Raw genomic sequence first — 25,795 nt, 5'->3', positions numbered from 1 at the left:
TAGATAGAATTTAAAAAAGTGCCCACACGCAGGATCGAACTACGGACCTTCAGTTTACAAGACTGACGCTCTACCACTGAGCTATACGGGCTTTGGTAACATTTTCCCACTAATAAGCTTATACCCATATACTACAACAATCGTCATTATTTTGTTTCCCGAACAAACAAACAAACAAAGCATCGGCTCTCGATCAAACAGGCGGTTTCTCCTTCCTCCTCCGAGACGATTCGCGAAGGTAAATAGTTCCTTTGATCTCCATCCTCGAATCGTATTTTTTTTTTGGTTTACTCCATCTCTGTTAGAACCGGATTCTAGATTGGGAAAGTTACATAAACCCTAGATTCGTCTCTCTGATTTAGAATGGCGAATCCGGAAGAAGAAGAAGAAGAAGAAAAGTACGAATCCTTTCTCTCTCGAGTCCGTCGCACTGTCTACGTAGACGAGCTCACTCCCCACGCCTCCAAATCCGTCGTTGAATCCGCCTTCAGCCAGTTCGGCACCGTCAAGGATGTCATCTTCTTGCCTAACTACCTAGGCCCCAAGGAGCTTCCGACGGGTGTCCTCGTCGAGATGGAGTCCGAGCAGACGGCGAAGGCCGTGATCGAAACCGTCTCTCAGTTCCCGTTCATGGTCGCTGGGATGCCGAGACCCGTGAGAGCCTCTGCTGCTAGGCCCGCGATGTTTAGCGATAGGCCCAAGAAGCCTGGGAGGACGATCCAGTTTCGCTGGGTGGATCCGAGTGATGCTGAGTTTGATAAGGCCCAGAGAGTTAAGAGGCTTGTGAGGAAACACACTGCTGAAGCTGCGTTTATGATTAAGGTTGAGTTTGATCTGTAGTACTCTCTCTCTCCACTGTGAATGTGGTTTTGATGTGTTTTTTTGAGTGTGTGTGGTTGCAGAAGCAGCTGGAGGAGGCGGAGGAGCTGGCGAAACAGCAGTCTGAGACGGTGACTACGCATCACAAGAAGTTTGAGATGATTGATAAACTTACCCACGATCGTGTTGCGCAGGAGCTGGCTGGGCGTTACAACATCAAGTGTGGTCCTCCTCATCGCTAGAGAGAGATGCAATCTTTTTTTTTTAGAACTTGTTGATTCTTACTAGTATGTGTGTTTGGTAGACCTTGACTTGGGTATTAGTGTTTTTAATTAACTCCTAATGAAAAGAATGTTCTATGCGTGTGAAGTAGTTCCACGAGGTTGCGTGCTTCTTTAGCATAGACTCTTTAGAACCTGTCTCTGTGATTGAGGTCATCAACTGTTTCTACTTGATCTCCTCTTGCTCCTGATCACTGCAAGGCAAGGCTAGTGTAACTTGTTCAAATGTTGGATGGGTTTTGTTTTATATTGGGCTAACTTACTCGGCCCATTAGTTGTATCTTAGCGCACGGGCCGACGATTTTGCACCGAGTGCTTATTTTAAGAAACTTCTAAAATCCGGACCAAGTGTACAAGGTTCGGGTGATTCAGACCTATGTTACATGGAAACGGAAGCGGGTACGTGGAAGCGGAAGCGTAAGGAAGCGCAGAAGCGAGATTTTTTAAAATATTAGGAAGCGGGTACGTATTGGAAGCGTATATCCATATATAAATATATATATATATATGTAAATTTTTTTAATAATTAGGACTAAAATTATATGATTTAAATTTGAAATAAAACATTTATTCATTTATAATAATTTTGAAATGATTTTATATTAAAACTGTAAAAATACACATAAATTATGTTTACAAAAAATATTATATTAATTATTTTTAATACTTCATAAATAATTGACACAATATGTTTCAATATGTGCTATATCTTTAATAAAAAATCTCAATGCATAAAGATAATTTATAGTATTATTTTTGATATTTATATATATTTATAATTCAATATTCATTACTATTAATATTTTTAATTTTATATAGATTAAAACTATGGTTTTATATTTTATTGATATACATTGTATTTTTAGAAAAAATGGAAGCGTGATTCCAAAACGGAATCATAAGCTTCCAACAGGTTTTTAAAGAGAATATTTTAGAAACGTTTTGGAAGCGAGATTCCGCAAGCTTCCACAAGGTTCCGATTCCGATTCCGGTTCCGAAGCGGGAAGCGGACGTCCGATGAAGCTTCCGTGCAACGTAGATTCAGACAAGATGATTGAAGGGTAATTTAGTAATTTAAAGAGTTCCTCGGACTGACACTTTCCGACAATAATGGCGGAAAGAGAGAAGGTTTAAAAGATTTGTTAACGATGATTAAAATGCCAGCTTTGAGCGGGGGGATTAGATTTTCCTTCATTCTTCCCTCAACTGCCTCTTCCTCCGTCTTCCTAGGTGAGGTTACCATCTCTTTTTCCTTTTCTTTTCTGAATAATTTCCATTTCCGTAAATTTGATTCCTTTTTTCTTTTCTCTCCCTTTTTTTTTTGCTGGGGGGATAGAATTAGGGTTCTATCAGAACCGCATTGCTGCTGGGGGTACAATTTTTCTTGATTTATCTCAGACGTATCTTCTTATTATTGTTTTTTTTTAATTGGTTTGCATTGCAGGGAAGAAGAAGAAGAGGATAATAGAAGAGAATGGGGGTTATATCCAGACGGGTTTTGCCCGCCTGTGGTAACCTCTGTTTCTTCTGTCCTTCCTTGCGTCCAAGGTCTCGTCATCCCCTTAAACGTTACAAGCACATGCTCGCTGAAATCTTCCCTCGCAACCAGGTCATCTCTTTTTTTTCTTTCTCTTTTGTATCTATATCAATCATTATTCTAAATTCTATTTCTTTCTTTGAGTACTAATGAGGATAATCTACATTGTCTTTTTTTTTTCCGTTGTAGGTTTGTTGATGTTTTATAACTTGTTGGTTCAATGGGGTTTTGCTACACATGTTTTTTTAAAAGTTTATGTTTTCCATGTTGTGGTTTGGCAGGATGCTGAACCAGATGATAGAAAAATTGGCAAGCTTTGTGAGTATGCGTCAAGGAATCCTTTACGAATCCCAAAGGTAGTTACTTTATTTATTTTTATTATCTCTTATTCCCTATTTGCTTAGCATATACTTCTTCTCTCAGTTTTAATCTTCTTTGCTTTGGTTGACAGATTACAGAGTACCTTGAGCAAAAATGTTACAAAGAGCTGCGAAATGGAAATATCGGATCAGTCAAAGTCGTCTTGTGCATTTACAAGAAAATGCTTTCCTCATGTAAGGAGCAGATGTAAGTAGTAGTTTCTTACAGGATAAAGTTTGATTTGGTATATTCTGATTATTTGAGGAATAAATTATCACATTTTTTTGTTTTCTTGTAGGCCTCTATTTTCGTGTAGTTTGCTAAGCATTGTCCGAACTCTTTTGGAGCAAACAAAAGAGGAAGAAGTGCAGATTTTGGGTTGCAATACCCTCGTTGACTTTATTAGCTTACAGGTTACATTTGAGCCTTATTTTAGGCATTGTTTCATCTTCTTTTGGTCTCTGCTCAATCCACATTTGCTTAAATACAGACTGAGAATTCGCACATGTTCAACTTAGAAGGGCTAATACCTAAACTTTGTCAACTTGCTCAAGAACTGGGGGATGATGAAAGATCACTCCAATTACGGCCAGCAGGAATGCAAGCTTTGGCATTCATGGTAATGGTTTACACAAAACATATCCTATATATAAATTGATATGTGCAGCATGTTACTAACCAATAGTTACTGCCAGGTGTCTTTCATTGGTGAGCATTCACAACTATCAATGGACTTGGATTTGGTGAGTCATCGGTTACTTTAACAAACAGTGATGGTGCATTGTTGTTGATCATGAACCCTTTTTTTTTCTTTCATCTTGAATTAGATTATGTGTGTGATTCTGGAGAATTATATGGATTTGGAGACCAACGAGGCTGGTGAAAATTCAATTCCCAAAATGAGTAAATGGGTTTCTTTCAAACGTAATAATCCTGTGACTGAGGAAAACATGTAAGGCTTCTCAATAACTTTATTGTCACTTGTTAAATGCATCTTTTAATTGTTATTTGATTTATTTGTTAAATCCATTCAGGGATAATTCGAAGAGCCCCTCATACTGGTCTATGGCCTGCCTTTGCAACATAGCCAAATTAGCAAAGGAAACCACAACTCTTCGCCGTGTTCTGGAACCGCTTTTGAATGCTTTTGACTGTGGAAGTTACTGGTCTCCAGAGAAGGGCGTCGCCTCTTCTGTTTTATTGTTTCTTCAGTCTCGTCTCGAAGAATCAGGTCAGAGATTGATATCTAAATTTCCTTAAATTTTAACTCGTCTTCTAGGCTGCTACTGACTAAAACAAGTGTATGGAAAAGCAGGAGAAAATTGTCATGTGTTGGTATCTTCTTTAATCAAGCACTTGGATCATAAGAATGTAATGAAGCAACAGGGTGTTCAAGTTAACATGGTTAATGTAGCCACATGCCTTGTGCTACACGCTAAGCAGCAGGCTTCAGGCGCCCTGACTGCTGTAATAGCTGACTTGATTAAGCACTTGCGGAAATGCCTTCAAAACGCAGCTGAATCTGATCTGTCTGCTGATGGAACGAAGCAGAACTCTGAGATGCAGCATGCGTTAGAAAATTGCATCGCAGAGCTCTCAAACAAGGTTAGTTGGACTGTATTATACTTGCCTCCGTCCTACAAAGATAGATTTTTTTAGTGTTTTCATGCATATTAAAAAAAAATACGTTAAATCGCTATAATAAATATATAGTTTTCTGTAGTTTTAATTTTTAATAACTTTTAACCAATGACAATTCAATTAATTCAATTAATTTTTTTTAGTTTACAACCTTTTTATCGAAAACATTAAGATTTTTTTATCTTTTTGAAACAAATTTTCAATAACTTTTTTGTTGGTTTGCTCTAAGGTTGGGGATGCAGGGCCAATTCTTGATATGTTGGCAGTGGTTCTTGAGACGATATCAACTAATGTACTCGTTGCTAGGACCACAGCGTCAGCCACTCTCCGTGCTGCACATATAGTATCAGTGGTCCCAAATGTATCTTACCACAAGAAAGTAAGTGAGATTTTGTTTTTGTTTTACTGAAACTTGCGGCAATTATTCTGTTTCTAACGGATTTACGGTGGGGTGTGTCCCAGGTGTTTCCGGATGCCTTGTTTCACCAACTGCTCCTTGCGATGTCCCACGCAGACTGTGAGACTAGAGTTGAGGCGCATAATGTATTCTCTGTCCTGCTTCTTCGTACTCTTCGTTTGCCTTGGTCAGACCAATATGATGAAGCCTCAGATGGTTGTCTGTCCTTGGAGAGCTTAAAGGATGTCGATGATGGTATAAAAGTATGTTTCTTATGATATTAATTGGCACTTTTCTTATGGATTTGAGTGTGATTTGATAGTGTGCTTTCATGCTGTTTACAGTCGTTATGTTCACTTCGACTGAGTAGTCACCAAGTGAATATGCTTCTTTCATCCCTATGGATCCAAGCAACTTCTACCGAGAATACACCTGCAAATTTAGTGGCCATGGCCAGCACGTTTAATATCACTCTTTTGTTTTCAGTAGCAAAGGTTAGTTGTAGCCACCAAGTGGAATATGCTCCTTGATTCTTTAAAATTAAAAATGAATTTAAACACTGGATTTAATGGTTATGAACTTTGTTTACGTGATGGATCCTCCCTATGTAGATGGGAAGGCATTTTTTGAGTATGTAAAATTTTCTCTGATTTGGTGATTGTTGCTAATGGCAGAGATCAAATCATATGGCTCTGGTGCGGTGTTTTCAGCTGGCGTTCTCTCTTCGAAATCTCTCATTGAATCAAGATGGTAAGTGAAAGACTATGTTTAATGCTCTTGAGTTTGTTTCTGACATATATTTCTGGTATGATTCTGAAGGAGGTATGCAGCTCTCACGTAGAAGATCCATCTTCACGTTTGCATCATACTTGCTCATTTTTAGTGCCAAGATCTCCAATATACCGGAGCTAATTCCACTTGTCAAAGAATCTTTAACTGCCCAAATGGTGAGCTTTTGTTAACTATTGCATCCGTTTTCAAATCCCTTGCGTTTGGGTGCTCAGCTGTCTTCTAATCCGTATGTGCAATTCATCATGTTCTTAACAGGTTGATCCTTCTCTTGTGCTGGAAGGAGATATCAGACTGCGTGCTGCATGTTCTGGATCTCCACAGGAAGATGATTGTGCTGCTCTCAACTCCTCAGCGGTTGTCTCAAATGATAGTTTCCTGAAGGAAATCGTTATCACTCAGTTCACATCGAAATTTCAGATATTATCCGAGGTACTTTTCCAGTTTAAAATGACAATAAAATGTATTCATTCATTGTAGTTCTTATATTTGGTGGAAGATGGGTTTGATCTTATAGCCAAATCAGCAGATAAAGCTATATTGAATATAAAGAAACCATGAGTTTAGTACTAATGCTATGTTTAGTACTCGCAGGAGCATTCTATATCTTGACCTTTTTCTAAAAATGTTTTGTGTTATGCTCTCAGGAGGAGGAATCAAATTTGAGAAAGGAAATTGAGTCAGATTTTTCGAGAGATGAGGATGCACACCCTCTTGGCGCACCAATGTTCATGGACACACCAGGATCTAGTAGTTCTCCTCTTAATGAAACAGAAGTTCCAGCTTTTGATGAGGTAATAATAATGACTTCATTAGAAACTTAATTACACTTTTTTTGCTTCAGGGAGTGAGAGTTCCTTAATTGCAATTGTGTTGGATCCTTCAGGTTGAGCTTTCAGCAATAGTGGCATTTGAAGGAGCTTCTCCGGGGGCTAGTGGGAGTGAGCCTGGCCACAATAAATCCTTGTCCACAAACACTAACCCAGCAGATGTTCTGAGTGTCAACGAGTTGCTAGAATCGGTAAATATACATACACTTACTTAGTGCTTGTGTGATCTTTTTTCTTTTAAATGTAATTCTTCTTAATTGTTGGTGTGTAGGTATCAGAAACTGCTAGGCAAGTTGCAAGCCTCCCTGTTTCCTCCATCCCTGTACCTTACGACCAAATGATGAATCAGTGTGAGGCTCTTGTGACGGGTAAGCATCAAAAGATGTCCGTGCTTCGAAGTTTCAAACCTGAGGCAACCAAAGCTGTAACTCTCTCAGAAGAGGATGAACTCTTTCTTCTAGATGAGGTGAGAGAGAGTCTGTTCTTCAACTGTCCTCCCATCAAACTTTATAATCTCCTTTTGGTATTCATTTTTGTTTTCCTTGTGTGTTACAGACAGAAGAAGCTGATGAAGATGATCACAAGGCACTGACTGTGGCACAAGTCCAACCTCAAGGCCAGCTCGCATTCTGCTCACTCGAAGTGGAACAAAACTCGTTTCGGTTACCTTCTTCAAGCCCTTACGATGAGTTCTTGAAAGCAGCCGGATGTTAAAGCCGGTACATTCTTGAAAATCTTGCATGTGTAACTTATTTATAGACACACGGCATAGTGTATACATATATATATTATCACGTGTAATCTTGTGCTTCATCTAATCTTAATATATTAAAAGAGTGAGTTAGGACTCACAGAGAGATGACACATCAATTTTTACTAAAATCATATTTCTTATTAACAATTAATCATCAGATGGTAAAAGATTTAAGGTCAAAACAATTGCATGATATGATTGATACAAGAAATCATTGGTGTTAGTTAGGTCAATGGAACAACTAAAGTAGACCAAACAAGAACCCAAACTCATGTCAAACTGTTAAAGATCATACTATAGTAAAAGATCTGAAACAAAAAAAAAGGCACATGTAAGTTTGTATATTACACTCACAAGAAGTTACTAGACCAAAAACTATAGAATGCCCTGAAGTTATATGGTTACTCAAAAGTAGATAATGATTCTGAATGATTGAGCTTCAAGAGGAGCTCAAGATCCTCTTGAAATGTGTTTTAAGTTGAGTAGATTGGAGTTTGCTGAAAAATTAGATTTATGTGTCGTGTGGATCAAGCAACAAACCAGAGTACTGTCCAGAGTATATACAATTCATATAAACAAAGTATGGTGACAACCTCCATCGTCAAAACAGAAAGAAAACGCCTTAAGGTTTGTGTTTCAACCAGTTTTCATCTATGATTCGAAAGAGAAACCTCACAAGACTATATGATCCCATAAACCCTAGTATGATCCAATAACACTCCCCTTAACTTACTCTAAGAAGTCTACGGAGTCACCTGCAAAGTCAAGAGCAAAGAAGAGGAACCCATTGAGCCTGAAAGACCATAGACTGATGTTATCTCCATCTCTCAACTCATTAGCCTCAACGACGTCACTCCATGCACCACTCAACAGAAAACTCTGGAGGACTTTCCCTGAGTCAGACACACGAACCCACTTCTTCAAAACCATCTTCCACTGTTTATTCCTTTGATCAACGAGACACGCAGCCACACCAATCCTCCCCTCATTATTGATCCTCTCGTCTCCAAGAATCATCCCCTCGTCACACGTCAAGAAGTCGTTTCTCTTTAGGGTCTGGAAAGGGATGGAGAGACGGTTTTGTTCTGGATCCACGTCGTCGAGGTCGAGAGGCTTCTCCGCGAGGAGGAAGGGGTCGTCGGCTATGTTCAAGTCTTTTTTCAAGCGGCGGATCCATTGGGGAGTCTTCGTGGTGGTGGTGTATTGGTAAACAGTTCGTTTCTTTATGGGGAGTTTTGAGAGAGGAGGAGGAGGAGGAGAGTGTTTCTTGTTGGGGGGACTTCGAAGGGATCTTTTTCTTTTGGGGAAGAGGTGGAAGATTCTCCTCATTCTCTCTTCTTCTTTCTTGTCTTTGGCAGTTTTGGAGAATCCTGGAAGGTTCCACATTATATCTTTATACAAGCTCATCTCTTCTTCTAAGCTGTGTTGATTCAAGAAGTTAGGGACCGTCGAGATGAAGAGGACAAGAAGTGGCTGAGTGAGAGAGAGAGAGGAACTATCTTGCCGATTAATATAAGACGCGAGGCAAATTCAGAGTGTTCTTTTTTTTTTCTCTTGATTCTTTAATATCTCGTCCAAGAAGTTAGTTAGGTTCCCGCTAAAACTCATCCCCAACGGTCATAACGGAAACTCAAGCGAGAGAGAGGAGCTAATCACGTTCCTAATTGGTCCGTTTGTGTTATGTTCTACTTCTAGCTCACGATTGATACAAGCATAAACCTAAAGATTAAATCGACAAATCCTTTCTTTTTTCGTTTACTTTTAAGCCTGTTTTAGATATAAAGGTGCAGACTTCTTCAACTTTACAAGAAGATCAGATCCTACTGATTAACTTCTACCTTTTTTTGTTCTTTGCAACTATTTCAGTCAAATTAAAAAAAAAAATCCACGATTTAGAAAAAAAAACTTGATGTTCCTTTCATTTTTTTTTTCTTAAGATTTCTAACTGATATGAGAAAAGGTTTTAGCCTCAGAAATTCGCCTGAAGCTGAGCGAATTCCGATAAAAATCTCAAAATTGAATGCTTAGGGCTTTGATCATCACCAAGTCCTTTGTCCAGAGTCTCGAGTACACCCTTCATGATTCGAGTGTAGATCCTCTCCATCTGCGGAATGCTGTAGCTTTCAGTACGCTCCATCAGCACTCCCTTTACAGATTCTATCTCGCTTGACATGTCTTCGTCTGACTTCACAGAATCTTGGGAGCAATCACCACTCACTTCTTCCCCACAAGCCTCATCCTCTTTTCTCGGCGGATCTTCTGCTGAACAAGGCGCTGATGAGTTTGATTTGGCTGCTTCCAGAGGTGTCATTTCTACGTCTGAATCTTGGTGTTCTGGTTTGTCTGAAGCTGAATCTGTTCACCGCAACATAAACATTATCAAGCGTTGTTCTATATCCAGCAACAAGTAGTTTGATTCTTCACACGTGAAACAAGAACCATATATTCGTTTGCAGTGGCATTACCTGTAGAGGCAGCATCAGCTGTTTTCTTAGGCTTTTTAAGACCTTCATGATCTCGATCTATATTAACCTCTGGCTGCACGTTTCGAAGTCGGGCACTGGATCTAGTAACAGTCCCCATCTGCACTACAGGAGCTAAACCAAGGATAGATCCACTCAGATCATCTGGTATCTGTGCAGGACCACCTTCAGCTGCGATCTTGTCACAATATGTTAGCAGTGCTGGGTCCATCTGCGCCAGCATCCCATGCACCTGAAACACAAAGACAATTATGGCTTCAGAGGAAAGCTCTGGGGGATGCTATGCCTGCAACAAATTTTCATTGAAAGCTATAAAAGGACTCAAAAGAGACTAGCAAACATACTACATCTCGAAGCTCGTAGGCTCTACTGACAATTCTCGCTCCAGCGTAATCATCTCCATTGTAAGCCTGGATAAATGAGATCAACATCTTGTAAATGAGACCACATTCTCTAAATCGTCAAGGTTTTATAGCCATGTGTTGTAAAATAGGAGTGCACCTTGGCATTTTTCACAATGAGATCAACATCTTGCAAGAACGGTGAACATGTGAGGTACTGCCCAGCATCAACACGCTGCAGCAGAGTAGCCGTATCCATTGGATTTTGAATTATTGTGCGATAGTTTGGAGCATCCTCGTCAGTAACTGGGAAGTGGAATGCGCTGAATCTTTTATCATATAGTATCCTGCACAGCAAAAGTATACTACAAGTTATATTATTTAAAGTAACGAGATAATTAAAACGGGACCCCAAGAAAACTCTCTACATGATATACTAAACAAGGCTACCAAATGTAAAATTTGAAAGCTAATTTAAGTGCTTTTATATTCAAATTTTTTCATCTCTAGGCCTCCATATAGATTTAAAGAGAACATTTGAAACTTTTAGGCGGTAGGCCTTCAATTTCCAGAAGATTAAGGGTCGAGAACACTTTCAATGGATGTTTTTTTATAAAAGTCAAGGCCAATACACATTTACCTATTGCAAACGTCTCTGAGACACATACGCAATCGTCGAAGGGCATGCTGCTCTGCTTCAACCTTGGCTTTTATTTCTGCCGGTTTTGGACCAGTAGGTTCTTTTGGAAGCTTGGGAAGTTCTGGAAAGGGCGGTCCATCAGGTTTGCCGTTTAAGCCTGAAATGACTGAGAGAGCAGCTTCAATCAAACGGTCAAAGAACAAAGACCTGTCTTCGCCTGATAGTTTGTCCACAGTATAACTGAAAGCAAGAGGACACAATCTAAGAAACGGAGTAATAAACCACAACCGTGGAATCTATACATGGACAACCAAAAGAATGAAAAAGCTAGATCTATAGCTAGAGTCTAGGAAAGAGTATGCTAAGTTGGCGTATGAAACCAATAAAAAGGCAATGCCAATTCTCAGAATTTGTCTGACCTTCCATAACTTGTCAAAAATAGTATATAAGTTCATAACTTTATATGGTCATACATGCTTAGTGTTAAGAAAGCTCAAGGTGATCAACATCAGACAAACCAAAAACACTAACTTCGACAACATAAGCATCAACAGATTCATATATTAACTCAAGACTAATATGCACACACAACCGCAATGCATGCTTTGACACTGAAGGGATGACTGGCTCTCAGAACAAGCTCACACATTATCATATTACACTGAGATCCTAGTTAACAAACTGTTGGCTCATAACCAAACTTCAAAGAAAGTTACCTACCAGATTTTCTAGAAAACAAAAGAAAAGCCAGTAATAAATCTGTACAATGGTACGTGATAAGGTGATTACAAATTTACAAGTAGAGCATAAACTTACACAGATCGATTGTCAAATACTGACTGCTCTTCAAAATCAGATAATTCACCATAAGATGTAGCAAGTAATAATATGGGCAGATTTGATGGCAGTTCTTCTAACAAAGTCAGAAATACAGCCCTTAGCTGTTCATGCGCCTGCAGTCATTAGGATTAAGATCATTAGACTGGCTACTTAAAACTCAAAGCAGTTCCTGCTACAACCAATAGGACAAGCTGTTCTATTAAGCAAACAGCAAACATCATCTGCCAAAGTAACTGCAGCAAAATGAATTTAGGTAGTAAGAAAAACACTTACATTTTCCCACCAATTATTGAACATCGGTATGTAAAGTATCGAAGGTGTTGTTCTCCTAGCTTCACTAAATATATGTACTAACGCCTCCTCTGGGGTCTTGGCACCAGGATCCGAAAGAAGAGATGGAAGTCCCAGAGAGTGAATAGGAAATTTTTCTAGCTCGTGTAAGATAGCAGGTCCAAGATGATCCTGTTAAGCTAACAAGTAAGTTAATTCAGTTTAAAGTAATAAAGCCTTCTGAAAATAATCACACGAAACTACGAGCAATTACCAGTCCAACTCCTTCACCACCAAGCAGCAGGAGTCGAGGACGATAAACGAGAGGAATTGCGGATCCAAATGAAAGCATTGACAGCTTGGTCAACTCTGATGACATGGCTGACGAGGGAAAAATATCTGATATTAAACTCATGGATCCAAGGAGGTGTCGATGTAAACATGGCAATACAACCGGAGAGAGTGGTCTGGACTGCACAACAGACCCTCTATGGGCAGCAGGAGTAATAGCTGACATTGCCTCTACAAAGTGGCTCTTGTTAACCTTAACCAACCCAACATCTATGGCATATTTATCGTCACTGGTATAAACTTGTGGATATTTCTCACGAAAAGCACGAATGGCAGCTTCAGTGCACAAAGCTTTCAGATCAGCACCACAATACCCTACACAACTAGCTGCCAGTTCCTCTTTGAGCTCACGACTAGGAGGATTTTTCCATTTACGAGTGTGGATATCCAATATTTCGGCTTGTGCTTCGCAGCCTGGTAAAGAAAAATTGAACTCTCGATCGAATCTGCCAGGGCGGCGTAATGCTCCATCTATTGCATCTACCCTGTTTGTTGCTCCAATGAGAACAACTTGACCACGAGAATCAAGGCCATCCATCAGCGCCAGCAAAGTTGAAACAATAGAATTATGTATCTGCTCCTGCTTGCTAGATCTTACAGGAGCAAGACCATCAATTTCATCAAAAAAGATTATCGAAGGCTGATTTCGCTGAGCCTCCTCAAAGAGTAGCTTTAGTTGTCTCTCAGCCTCGCCAACCCACTTGCTAAGGACATCAGCACCCTTTCGCATATAAAAGCTAACTTTCTGTCCAGCTTTTGAAGCAGCACATGCCAATGCTCGAGCAATCAGTGTTTTACCAGTGCCTGGAGGACCACACAGCAATACACCTCTGGGAGGAGTAATGTTGTAACTTGCAAAGAACTCTGGGTACAGCAACGGAAAGAAAACCATTTCCTTCAAATCATTAATATATTCGGATAGCCCACCAATGTCGTCAAAATTAATATTCTCATTGATCTGCAGTGGCTGAATATCTGCACCTCCTTTAGAGCTTGGCCCAGCAGTCTGAACCCCGGAAGTTAATGCGGTTAAACCATCACTTTGGTGACCCCAACCAGAAGCTCCAGCATTCAACCCCAATGAACTTGACCCGTACGTGTCCAAACCCCCAAATAGCCAAGGTGGTCCAGATCTGTTTCCACCTCGAGCCCATGGAATCGCAGGGCCCTGATCCAACTCATCCACAAGAAGAGAATCATCTGAATCATCTGTTCTTGCAAAGCGATGGCGCTTGTGAAGCCTAGACCCACCTCTCCTAACATCCCTTCCATTCCTGGTACCCATGCCTTGATGCAACACTCTCCGGGGAGATCTAGGTTGTTGTTGCTTGTTAATTTCTTCTGTAGGCATCCTACGCACTTCAGCACGGTTTCGCAGATCATATCTCTTCCTTCCCTCCTGTTCTTCATCTTCATCATCGTCGCCATCTTCTTCCTCATCTTCGCCATCCCCCTCATCTTCTCCATTACCCTCGTCTTCAGCCTCAACCTCATCTTCACCATCATCAGCATCATGGTCATCTAGTTCATTTCCATTCTCGGTTTCTTCTGGGCCATCTTTCTCCTCAGAAGAATCTTGATTGGCGCCAGATTCTGTTTTCAGACGTTTATTAGCAATTATCTTTGAACGACGAGGACGAAGACCTTCACGCCGTGGTGCTGATTCAGTTTCCTTGGCCTTTCTATTTCGATGAACTCCATTACTGACTCTACTCCTTAAAGTTCGATATGCTGGACTCTGTAAAAGATCAGAAACTTATTCTTATAAGGCATAACACATTACTTCTAAAGTAGCTTCAAAATAATCAAGAGGAAAATATCCTGACCATCATATCTTCATCCTCCCCTCCAGAACTGTCAGTATAGTCTTCAAGATTTACAGAAAGTCTTCTCTTCCTAGTGGAACGCCGGAGGTCGGATGCAACTGGCTGTACGTCATTAGCAACGTTACCAACATTCTAGTTTAATTAGACCAAGATAAACAGTATGCAATACAGGTCACTAATAGGACAAAAGCTATTATCGCTGGACTAAAATGATCATCTTCTCCAAAGTGAAACCCCATAACGGCATAAACAATCATAGAAACTGGCATCAACTTAAAACTCAGGGGAAGTAGAAATGCTCTTAACTGCAGTAAACTTAATAACAACAACTCCTCTTTCCATTCATTCACATAAACAGACCAAACAACATCCAGTGGTACTTTCAGAATGTTGGTGTTTGACGCTTACCGTGGCGCTCGAAGCCCGTGCTGGCTTGTTCCCTTTATGCAGCATCTTAGCGATCTGCGAAGCCGCGGTTCTCGTCTTGGTGTTTCTTTTCCTGTTATGCAAGTTGGGCGAGTAGTAATAGTATGAGCGACCATACAATTTAGGTCTCCTCCTAAGCCTATCGCTGCTTCTAACCGCCTTAGTATCCGAACCATCTCCTTGACTCGATCCCTTCGGATGCATACTGAAAAATGCTTACGCCTGATTGACTTATCTTACTTCCATAAACTACAAAACTCAAAGATTCACACATCACATTCCAGCAAACATAGCCAATAGAAAATGAAATACACAGAGCTAATAGACATGCATTCATAGACCTCCGAGCTTAAACAATTCAAAATCCTAAACCAAGCCCTAGAAACTGGAGCCGGACGAGTGATCAGTTCGAGTAAATCTACACAACGGAGAAGAGATTATTGTTTATCCGATTGCATTATTAAGCTAATAGAACTCAAAGAGGAGCTAAAATCAATCAAACGGAGAGATAATGCGAAATCGAGCAAGCGTAACGGATTGGTGATAAACGTAGAGACGCGAGAAACCTGGAGATTGGAGGAAAGTGAAAGGGGAGAAAGATCGAGAGGTGTGTCAGTGGAGACTGGTTCGTCTTCGTTGCTCTTCTTCTTCTTCTTCTTCTTGCGTTTTTTTTTTCTTTCTTCCTTTTTGTTTTTTTTTCCGGCTGCTGCTTTAATAAATTTTGTTTACCTCACTCCCTGTTTGGACGTCAGGATATCTCTATCCCTGGCTTTCCTAGTCCGTGGATATTCTCCTTATAAGTTTGGATTATTTTGAAATAACTCCCTCAATATTATCTTATATTAATTATTGACCCCATAACTTTAAATTGTGGTCCAATAATTACCTTAATTTAAAATTCACTTTTAAACCCACAGGTTTGGTTATATATCAGTCATCCAAACAGTTATTTATTGTAGAAAATATTATTATTATAACCCAATCTACAAAAAATTAGCAGATTTTGAACTTTCTTGAGGTGTTTTTGAAGAGACTAATACAAAGGAGATAGTAACATTTCTTCTTTACAGACAAAGAGACTCCATTTGGTGTTCATAGACACTGCACTATAGCAGTGCAAGGCAATTAAAAAGCCAAAGTAACAACGTGAATATTCTTTTATACTATACAACATTTAGGGTAGCTTACAATAAACTATTACAAACTCTTCTTGCAGTTCACTTGTGCGTGCAATGAACTCAGAGGAGGCTACTGTAAAAATACTGCAGCAAACCCCAAACCTTTTCTCCAATTTTGCTTAACTTCCAAGTTAATAGAGCTTCTTAATGAGATGGCGGCACACAAGAGAGAGGCATAGAGAGAGAGATTGTAACTGAAACCTGAGAGAGATCTCAGTTTCCATCTGAGCTTTTGCTGGACCCGCCATTTCTGGAGCTTCCTTTACCTTTCCCACTGCCTTTCGTCTTGCTAGATTTAGAGCTTGTTGATTTGCTGCTAGTCCCTTGTGTATCCACATCAGCAAGACCATTCTCCAGAGCTTTCACCAGATTCTCAAAGTAGGTTTTCGTTATGCTGTTTATACAATATACAAGTCATTGCAGTTAGCATTCACAGGGGTTGTTCAACGTCTCAACTAGTTCAACCAAACCAATGACAGTATCTGACTACAGATGCCACAACTGATCTGAATAGTACTCATCTTAAGTCGACATAGAGTCTATCATGATCTGTCTGAAAAGGAAAAACAATCACCTGGTCAAACCAGTTAACTTTGTCCGGAAATGATTGAAGTCATCTGAAGGGCCTTCAGCATTCAGAAACACCTCCAGTTCCTTCTCTACGCATTTGTGGAGCCTCTCCAAACCTGACTCAGCCTCCCCTGATCAAATCATCAAGAGAAAATTTCAAATTTCAATGGCTCACTGACACGACCAGCTTTTCCAGCCGATCTACAGATGAGGATTCTTTACCTTGCAAATACTCAAAAAATTGTTTCTTATCGTGATCAGGTAGATAGTACCCATATGCATATGTCCATTTCAGTACACGTCTGCATTCAATGATCTGTAAAGGTATAATGGGGTGAATATTCAGAGAGATGTGGTACATAAATCTCATTAGTTATTTATATATTTTAGTTGCTAACCTGAAGCCACGCCTCTGAGATGAACTTCAGCTGAGATTCTGGAGTGCATTGTATGTCACTAAGCTTCTCCAGCTAGCAAAACAACAAGAAAAGTTTGACAGCAGCATTTGAGCACCACAAATTCAAAACAAAATCAACGAAGTAACAACACTGCAGTCCTATTAAGAGTCCGGATACAGTTTGGTCTTGCAAAATAACAGCAAATGGAATAGCTGTTAGCTCAAATCATTCTTCCACTCCATAGAATTTTTTTACCTTTTCCAATTGCGCTTTCTGCAGATCCTCCACAGCTTTCTGCCTCGACTGCCAAATCAGACAAAAAAAAATACATATGATAGGAAGACGAGAAAGCTCTTGGTTCTTGACATAGAGGTAGAATATAGTGTCTTGTAAGTGCTGCAGCCAAGTAAGAAACACAACTCTAAATTATTTTGTTTATGGGGTGTTAATAGCCTACAATATATATTACTCAACCCCACCCTTCACATGATTCACATTCTCGATGCTCGCAAATAAAGAAAACCAAATGAAAAAAATCAAACTAGCTCCAAGATGCTACAATTTTTTTATGTTGTCAAGTTCATCACAATGCTATTACTGATTTGCTCTCAGCTGGAAAGTCTATCGTATGATCATCTATCTTATCATAGAAACTGAACTAGAGCGTATAGAACAATTTAAGCTTTCAAGTGTCTTCGGCATATACGTATAAAAAATTGTGCGTACCGTCTGATTGCTTGCCCAGCGTTCATAATAATGAGTGTATCTCTCGAGCGAATTTTTTGCCATCTCTCTCCTCTTTTCAGCCTCATCATACTAAAAACAACCAATTCAATTGATATCAACAAAACAATACTAACCAGACTACAGAAAGTACCACTACAAATTATCAAAGAAGTAAAGAGATCCTACTAGTCCTTCTTGCTTGGCTGACTCATACCGGTTGCAGGCATAAAAACCACCAGTTCTTTCCCCGTGAGCTGTCCATGCATTAAGGCAAAGCCTAAAGATTCATACATACATTCATTAGCACTTCTTGCACTAACCCTAAGACATCAGATAGAAACAAGGTTGTTTGCAATTCAAAATTACAGAGAAAGAGTAACGACTAACAACCAAACTTGGACATCTTTCAGAGATGGGGATAAAGTATTTACCAACAAAACTCATATTTACAAGGTGGTGTGCATGTCATGTGCATGCATCCATGATTCTTTTCAATTGGCCGCTTACACTTTGGGCAAGGCTTTGAATTTGCAAGTATCCTGGGAGGCAAAAGCTGGTTAGCATGTCATATAAGAAATGGTAGATGCAAGAGAAATGACATAGCTCCAGTGATAATTAAACATAAATATGCGGTAGAGAAAAACAGAAGATTGGTTCAGTATGAACACGTATAATACCAGTTCATATTTTCGGATTCAGCGCTATTTTTACGTATCCATTGTGCTACTGTGTGACAATCCACAGGACGGTGAGCCTCTTCAGTGCACTGGAATTTCATATTTATTACAGGTCCCAAAGATAAACCAAAGTGATTAAATAGTTGGTTTTGACACCAAGAACTTACATTCCAGCAAAAGCTCCGTGAACACAAGCAGGAAACATCATAATTGCTAGTCCCGGCAGCAAACTCAATTGCATTCTCACATCCTGGGGCAGGGCACCACTTCATCTGAAGCAGAAAAAAACAAATAAGAGCGAAATCAAGACAAGACAAGCGCAATATCATAGGCATACCATACATATGGAGGGCAGAGTACTATAGTCTGCCTAAAGGCCGTAAACCAACGGTTTGAAGAAAGTTGTGTTTATCTAGATTTCATTTTAAAAGGTTTAAGTTATTAGCAAGAGCATCAAGCAGTTTCTCCTTATTGCTGTAAATTATGCAGTGTGATAGATGTTATCTTGGACGCTTTACCTTTCTGTTGTCTTCAATATAAGACCTAAGAAAATATTTGTAGTACTTCTCTTTGTCTTCCTTGGAAGCGAATTTTTCGAACATATCTTGACCAACAGCAGCAGGGCAAGAAGGCTCGGGACACTTTAGCATCAAGCATCCTGGGCCATCATTGATGGTTGTACTGATATAACCTATATAAGTATAGAGTATAAGAAACAAAATGTTCAAGCACAAAACAGAAACTTAATTCCACACACAATTAAATTTCTCCAATCAGATAAATCCAAGAAATTTTCAAATCCATGTTTCTGAAAAGAAGCTACAGATGAAAGCATCTACAAGGGAAAAAAAGACATACCAGTCCAGCAGGTAGAGCAGAAAGGATGACCACAAGCAAGCGATACAACTTCTTCACGTTGGAAGGGTTCAAAGCATATTCCACATGTAAGCTAAAACATCAAATGCGTCAGTGAAACATGAACTACCAAGCGAAGCAAACAATATAGAAAAACAATTCAAGAGTCGACAAATCAAAAGGAATTTACTTCTCCGCCGTGAGGGGCTGAAACAACAGGTCTCTCCAATATGCCAACAGCTTTCCGAACTCCCTCCTCATCCGCAAACCATTCATCATGAACTTTACTCACACTCCTAAAATAACACATTGTCAAGCATTAGGGAGAGCTAGAGAAAGGGGAGAGATTGGTAACTTAATTAGACAGAAAATGTCAAAGGAATTTACCAGTGATAGTGAAGAAGTAAAATGCTTGCTTCAGCCTCGCTTATGGAAAGGACCATGGAGACTCTTCCAATATCATCCATCTGAAGCTTGCGGATATCTTCTTCCTTGAGAACAACATAATTTATCTGGAAGCATGCATCATTACAACAACAACAATGAGTCAATGTTCATAGTAAAATAAGAGCATATGTGAAACTAACAGATAGTAAAGCAATCAGACATGCAGTAGCTCCATGGTAGATATACGAAAGTCAGCCACTTAACAGCTATATATAGCCAAGGAGTCGAATAAAGAACAACAAACACATAGAATCACAATCTTCAAGAAAAAAAAAAATCACTTCTTTTTGCCAATGAGTTCCTCCATTTTTATCAACTATAGAATCAGTAGCCAACAATGTAACTAAGGAATTGAAAAGAAAAACAATATGAGATAAAGAGAAGGTAAAAAAGCTTTGGCAGAAAGATTAAACAATAAAAACAGAATAGTTAGGAAGAGTACATAACTCATATAACAATCACTGCATTTCCATCAATTTACTACAGAAAGACAAGAATCATATAGCAACTCAACTCCATCTAGAAAACTAAATTGCCTTGAAACTAACTTTCAATCACTTAGAAGACTAAGCGTAGCATAAAAAAAAAGAAAAAGAAAAAGGAAAAGTCTAACAAGAAAAAAACTTCTTTGAGCTCAGCAATTCCCATTAACAAACAGACAGAACAGATGAGGAAACTAAACCGCCAAACACTAAAGTAAAGCTGAAAACGGCAACAAGTTCCAAACTTTAACAGCCAGCTCATACTACCAAGTGAAGTAATCAACAAAAGAGCCATGAAAAGAAAAAAGATACAAGAATCCAACATTGGATTGGACAGTTGCAAAAGCATGTAATAAGTAGTAACAAGTTCTAAATCTAAACAAGCCCCACCTGAGAGCGATGAGAGGCGATCATGAGGGAATCATCCACGTCTTCCTCAACGAAACCGTAATCGGGCTCATCACCATCACTTTCGATGTAATCATCATCTGACCCACCACCGCTGTAAAAATCATCCTCTCCTGATTCCATATCGTGGGCACCGAGCAAGTCATCCTCTGAATCCATGATCGGCGATAATTATCTTCTTACTCTCCCTAAAGGCTTGAGCTTTATGGGAATCAGACAAAACCCTCTCACTCAATAAAGGTTCCAGAGAATCTCACAAGGGAAAGTAAACAACTTTTTATATAAGTGTCTGATATCGAGAGAAAGAGAGAGATTCCGAATCGCTGGCTTCAGAAACCGAGCAGTAGATGTGATAACGAAACGCTTAATCATAAAAAGCAAGTGGAAAACATGACAAAACCTCTCCCGACAACAACATACATCTCCAAAGACGAAGACTTTTGACTTTCTCGGGTTTGAGTAATTTAAAATGTTTTTTTTCTTCTAGTTGAGCCCAAAAGATCCGTGTGGTGGGCTTGAGAATGCACATCAAAGAGTGTGCGTGTGTTGTTCGTATAAACACCAAGTTTGAATTTAAAGTATCAAACTCTTCCACGTTTACTCTCTCCAACAACTGGTCCTTGGTTTCTTTTGTGTCTCTCTGCCAGCAAAGGAAGATTATAGAACGATCCACATAGAAACAGAGTTCATATCAAACATCCAATTGTTTCCTATATATATATTTAGTAAACTAAATCATTCAAAACAGAAAATATTGTCAAGTTAATATAAATGCATTCATGCATATGGTCATTTGGAGCAGTGTTTTCGGGGAGGCCAAATTACCGAGCATGGTCTTATGGTATATCAAAGATGCTCTCTCCATTTGGCAATGCTCTTCTCATGGTCCAGCTCTTGCCTCTCCTCTATCATGTTAGCTAGGGTTATTTGTACATTGTCTTCTAGGTCATTGGGTTGCTTTCTCCTTCTCCTTCTGCGTTGTTTAGATTTTCCTTTTTATTTTGTCCTCTACTTGTTCATCCTTGTAACTTCTGTAAAAAAGAAAACTTTGGTATAAAATTTAACATTTAGATTAAAAAAAGACTGCATTAAGAAGGTTCAGAAGAAAGCTTCTTCGGATTTTAATTCTATGTATTGCATATAGAAGGATATAGAATATCATAGACATTATTAGTAAATATTGTATATTTATTATATAAGATATTACATATATTTGTATCTACATAGATTAGGAAATATCACTAGTATATATATGTATGTAGTTCTAACTATTATTTCTATGAGAGTCAATATATAATTCTTCCAATCATCTACTCTCATCATATTATCAATATGGTATCAGAGCTACAATGATCTAACGATCTGCTATGTTCCTGTTTTTCTTTTATTTTCTTCAAGCTACAGAGCTTCTTTATTTTTTGATTTCAAGCCATTGAGCTTCTATTATATTTTCTATTAAGCTATATGCTTCCACCATTCATGTTCATGTGAACCTCTGAATCTAAGCTATTGAGCTTTTTGTTATTCAAGTCTACCATAGACCTCTGAATCCAAGCCTAGTGTTTCTTTATATTCATGCCTCATTTTTATCTTTATAATTCTTAAGCAATTGTGGCTTCACTTCCAAAATCAAAGCTTAATGCTTCTTGTTTTGTTTTTCTTAAAGCCATGGAGCTTCTTATTATTCATGTCTCCAAAGACCTCTGAATCGATTTTTTTTTTTGAAAAAAAAAAAATCTTTGTTCTATATTTCTTACGTATTAAAGAAAAAAAAACAAAAAAAAAAATAATAAGGTTTTGTTACCATGCCAAAGCTTCCTACCATCATCCAAGCTCATCAAACGAGCCTCTGAATCTATGAATCTATAAGCCCCGAGCTTCTATTTTCTGTTTCCAAGCCAAGGTGCTTCCTCTCCAACCATCTCACGATGTCAACAAGACGAGACTTACAATGTCAAAAAACACAAATCTTATGTCCTTCGGTCTCTCCATCAAACATGACTGCAACATTCCTCCGTCTCCGCTACCATAGTTACTGGATCCGCTGCGTTCACAGATCATTGGGTCTTCGTCTCTCTTCATCTCATCATGAGATCTCTTCGCCACCAACGGAAAAAAAAAAAAAAGCCTCAAGCTCCTAGCCACCATTGCGACCTCCGTCACGTCTTGATCTATTATCGTTCAATCTCAAGCTTGTCATTCCACTACAACTCCATTACCACCTTGAGATTGAGGGGGCATATAGAAAGATATAGAATAGCATAGACATTATTAGTAAATATTGTATATTTATTATATAAGATATTACATATATTTGTATCTACATAGATTAGGAAATATCACTAGTATATATATGTATGTAGTTCTATTATTTCTATGAGAGTCAATATATAATTCTTCCAATCATCTACTCTCATCATATTATCAATATTGCAAGATTATAGTATTTTGTTTTAAATTTATATTATATTTTTATTATTTTGTGTAATGTTATATTTTATATAAATAAAATAGTTGTTAAAAAAAAGCATTCACAATGATTTTGAACAAGATCGTTCAATGATACTGCCAGAAGAAGACAGTGAGTGCTATTATCGCCCACGTGAATCACGTTTTAGAATATGGCTTGGTAGTTTGACGTTAAACACAAGTTTTAAAGAAGCTAATTGTTAGTTACATCTCTGCAAATCCATTTCTTGCATAAACGCAAAAAAACGACAACAATGGAGCCAACGGCAACTGTTGCATTGGACCGTTCAACTCAGCTAAAAGCTTTCGACGAGACCAAGACCGGCGTGAAAGGCCTCGTCGACGCCGGAATCTCTGAGGTTCCCGCCATCTTCCGTGCACCTCAAGCTACTATAATAACAACCCCAAAACCACCTTCCTCGTTGCAGTTCACCATCCCAACGATCGATCTCCAAGGAGGCGGGACTTGTTGGTGGAGAAGATCGGAGACGCGGCCGAGAAGTGGGGCTTCTTCCAGGTGATCAATCACGGCATCTCGCTAGATGTGATGGAGAGGATGAAGGAAGGGGTTCGCGAGTTTCACGAGCAAGACCCGGAAGTGAGGAAACGGTTCTACTCTCGAGATTCGAGTAATAAGATGGTGCCGGTTTACAGCAGCAACTTCGATCTGTATAGCTCGCAGGCTGCTAACTGGAGAGATACGCTAGGTTGTTACACGGCTCCTGATCCTCCCAGACCTGAGGACTTGCCAGCCGCTTGTGGGTAATGATTTTCGAAAACTTGCCTATAGTCAAAATATAGATAAAACGGTAACAATAAAAAAATCCAATAGTGAATGATTTGATGATAGTGACATGTTGTATGTGTTCTAGTGGGTGTCAGTCAAAACAACGACTATAGCATAAATCATTGTCTCGTCATGATCATTTTTTGTTGGATTTCTAAAATTGAGTACTTTTTCCATTTTATTTTAGTTGTAGATTTAGGTTTATTCATATTTAATTTTATATATTTTTAAAACAAAAACATTATTATCTACAAATCTAACTATATTTCAACCAATAGAAAAATAAATAGAGAATATTGTTAATAAATTTTGTATTCTAAAACGATAATTATTTCTAAACGAAAATTTTACGGTACAACAACAATTAAAATGAAACGAATGGAATAATAGATAGAACAATAACTTGATACAATGTTTTGTTTTTACTTGACAAATTGTTTAAGAGCTATAGTAGGAAGAAGATTAAGGCCTTATTAAGCATATGTTGGAATCTGTCTCCATTATTAAGAATTCAACAATTGACTCTTTTTGTATTTTATTTTTGGTGGGAGATTTTGTTAGGGAGGTGATGATTGAATACTCAAAGGAAGTGATGAAAGTAGGTAAAATGCTATTTGAGCTTCTCTCCGAAGCTCTAGGGTTAAACACTAATCACCTCAAGGACATGGATTGCACCAATTCAATGCTGCTGCTCGGCCATTACTACCCGCCTTGTCCCCAACCAGACCTAACTCTAGAATTTAACCAAACACTCAGACAACTCTTTTCTCACGGTTCTTCTACAAAACCACGTCGGAGGGCTACAAGTTCTCCATGACCAATACTGGGTTGATGTTCCTCCTGTCCCTGGAGCTCTTGTCGTCAACGTTGGAGACCTTCTCCAGGTTAACTAACTAACTAACTAACTAACTAACTAACTAACTAACTAACTAACCTACCTTTTTAGTTTGATCGATTGTTTTAATATTATTGGGGCATTTTGTGCAGCTTATTACAAACGGCAAGTTCATAAGCATGGAACATCGTGTTTTGGCGAATGGAGCTGGACCGCGTATCTCAGTGGCGTGCTTCTTCAGTTCGTATTTGATGGCGAATTCTAGAGTTTACGGACCTATCAAAGAGTTATTGTCTGAACAAAACCCTCCCATATATAGAGACACCACCATTACAGAATATTCAAAGTTCTACAGATCCAAAGGATTCGATGGTACCTCTGGATTACTATATCTCAAGATCTGAATAATATGCACGTTTATGTTTTAATAAGGATGCGTTGGACTTTGGTTTCCCTGTAACAACTTTTTTTTAATAAGACAAGACTTGTGTTACAGGCTTACAGCCAGTGGGCCATAAACTGTCACAAACCGTTCATTTTCTTTCAAACTTATCTATGGTCAGTGAACTTTTTTCTTTAGCAAGTGGTTTTGCTGTAAAACCCAAGAAGAAAGTTTCTCTTGAGTATCAGAATGTTCTGTTTTCTTAGAAACAAAGAAACGATGGAGACAACGAAGATTGCTGCATTCGAACGTATCAGTGAGCTTAAAGCTTTCGACGAGACAAAGACAGGTGTGAAAGGGCTCGCTGACGCCGGAATAACACAGCTTCCACGCATCTTCCACGACTCACGTTCCAACTTAGCAAACCCCAAGCCAGTTTCCTCGGACTAGCTACATCTCACGACGATTCCAACGATAGATCTTGGAGGACGAGACTAAGCGCAAGAATACGGTTGATGGGATTAGAGACGCAGGTTTTTTCCAGGTGGTCAACCATGGCGTTTCACTGGATCTTTTGGAGAAGATGAAAGATGGAGTTCGGGGGTTTAACGAGCAAGCCCCTGTGATAAGTTTCCTGGACTTCCAACTTAAAACCAATTGGCAATTAGTGGATTGGTCCAAGTCCCTTATATATTACTCAAGTCCCTTTCATATATCCGATGTGGGATCTTATCTCCAATACCCTCCCTCGAGATAATGGTGTGTATAACCATTAATCTCGCAGAATCCATTATACCCCCTCCGAAATCATGCTTTATTTTCTAGCGATCTCGGCGGAACTGAGCCTTCTATGGGCCATCAGCTAATGGGATGATCGGACCACTGTCCGGGCCGGATTAATGGGTCAGGATATTGGGCCAGCTCTGATACCATGATAAGTTTCCTAGACTTCCAACTTAAAACCAATTGGTAATTAGTGGATTGGTCCAAGTCCCT

At 39.1% G+C, this 25,795-nt stretch overlaps 5 protein-coding genes, 1 non-coding gene and 1 pseudogene across 10 annotated transcripts; 3 read left to right on the top strand and 4 right to left on the bottom strand.

Moving 5' to 3' along the window:
• Nucleotides 1-19: 19 nt before the first annotated feature.
• Nucleotides 20-91, bottom strand: TRNAT-UGU. The gene has a single exon. It is a non-coding gene; the product is annotated as a tRNA-Thr (tRNA).
• A 1-nt stretch (nt 92) lies between these two features.
• Nucleotides 93-1,182, top strand: LOC106371152. The gene is made up of 3 exons (XM_013811191.3): nt 93-238; nt 363-822; nt 903-1,182. Exons 2-3 carry the CDS (start codon nt 364-366, stop codon nt 1,059-1,061), a joined length of 618 nt encoding a protein of 205 aa, XP_013666645.1. The 5' UTR covers nt 93-238; nt 363; the 3' UTR covers nt 1,062-1,182.
• A 977-nt stretch (nt 1,183-2,159) lies between these two features.
• Nucleotides 2,160-7,518, top strand: LOC106369486 (protein SEMI-ROLLED LEAF 2). Its single transcript, XM_048743471.1, has 20 exons — nt 2,160-2,330; nt 2,545-2,709; nt 2,919-2,993; nt 3,089-3,204; nt 3,296-3,410; nt 3,488-3,616; nt 3,693-3,740; nt 3,825-3,949; nt 4,032-4,228; nt 4,313-4,602; nt 4,868-5,017; nt 5,101-5,298; nt 5,380-5,529; nt 5,710-5,785; nt 5,855-5,982; nt 6,083-6,256; nt 6,472-6,618; nt 6,711-6,845; nt 6,926-7,120; nt 7,210-7,518. The coding sequence occupies exons 2-20, from the start codon at nt 2,575-2,577 to the stop codon at nt 7,366-7,368; spliced, it is 2,742 nt and encodes a 913-aa protein (XP_048599428.1). The 5' UTR covers nt 2,160-2,330; nt 2,545-2,574; the 3' UTR covers nt 7,369-7,518.
• Nucleotides 7,519-8,137: 619 nt separating this feature from the next.
• Nucleotides 8,138-8,794, bottom strand: LOC106369485 (B3 domain-containing protein At1g05920-like). The gene has a single exon (XM_013809633.1). It carries the CDS (start codon nt 8,792-8,794, stop codon nt 8,138-8,140), a length of 657 nt encoding a protein of 218 aa, XP_013665087.1.
• A 505-nt stretch (nt 8,795-9,299) lies between these two features.
• On the bottom strand, nt 9,300-15,308 carry LOC125579411 (ATPase family AAA domain-containing protein At1g05910). 2 transcript variants are annotated; one of them, XM_048743469.1, is made up of 11 exons: nt 15,152-15,308; nt 14,568-14,834; nt 14,160-14,291; nt 12,257-14,071; nt 11,986-12,174; nt 11,689-11,825; nt 10,873-11,112; nt 10,393-10,579; nt 10,236-10,301; nt 9,874-10,123; nt 9,300-9,763 (listed from the first exon to the last, which is right to left on the bottom strand). In XM_048743469.1, the coding sequence occupies exons 2-11, from the start codon at nt 14,787-14,789 to the stop codon at nt 9,378-9,380; spliced, it is 3,624 nt and encodes a 1,207-aa protein (XP_048599426.1). In that variant the 5' UTR covers nt 14,790-14,834; nt 15,152-15,308; the 3' UTR covers nt 9,300-9,377. The 2 variants fall into 2 exon arrangements, with proteins under 2 accessions (XP_048599426.1, XP_048599427.1); XM_048743470.1 differs by having other exon boundaries at nt 14,160-14,261.
• Nucleotides 15,309-15,629: 321 nt separating this feature from the next.
• LOC106400817 (probable E3 ubiquitin-protein ligase ARI5) lies at nt 15,630-20,760 on the bottom strand. 4 transcript variants are annotated; one of them, XM_048743475.1, is made up of 15 exons: nt 20,309-20,760; nt 19,377-19,501; nt 19,180-19,285; nt 18,993-19,083; nt 18,653-18,825; nt 18,302-18,406; nt 18,135-18,223; nt 17,889-17,996; nt 17,644-17,734; nt 17,458-17,547; nt 16,987-17,034; nt 16,732-16,803; nt 16,556-16,649; nt 16,338-16,464; nt 15,630-16,157 (listed from the first exon to the last, which is right to left on the bottom strand). In XM_048743475.1, the coding sequence occupies exons 1-15, from the start codon at nt 20,483-20,485 to the stop codon at nt 15,977-15,979; spliced, it is 1,677 nt and encodes a 558-aa protein (XP_048599432.1). In that variant the 5' UTR covers nt 20,486-20,760; the 3' UTR covers nt 15,630-15,976. The 4 variants fall into 4 exon arrangements, with proteins under 4 accessions (XP_048599432.1, XP_048599430.1, XP_048599429.1 ...); XM_048743473.1 differs by having other exon boundaries at nt 16,987-17,127; nt 20,309-20,736; XM_048743472.1 differs by having other exon boundaries at nt 16,987-17,127; nt 18,135-18,406; nt 20,309-20,736.
• Nucleotides 20,761-20,902: 142 nt separating this feature from the next.
• LOC106371157 lies at nt 20,903-25,361 on the top strand (annotated as a pseudogene).
• The last annotated feature ends 434 nt before the right edge of the window (nt 25,362-25,795 follow it).

This window comes from Brassica napus, chromosome A10 (genome assembly GCF_020379485.1).
Source record: "Brassica napus cultivar Da-Ae chromosome A10, Da-Ae, whole genome shotgun sequence".
In the NCBI taxonomy this organism is placed as follows: domain Eukaryota; kingdom Viridiplantae; phylum Streptophyta; class Magnoliopsida; order Brassicales; family Brassicaceae; genus Brassica; species Brassica napus.
Note: the sequence above shows the minus strand (reverse complement) of the source record. Positions and strands in the feature narration are given on the sequence as shown.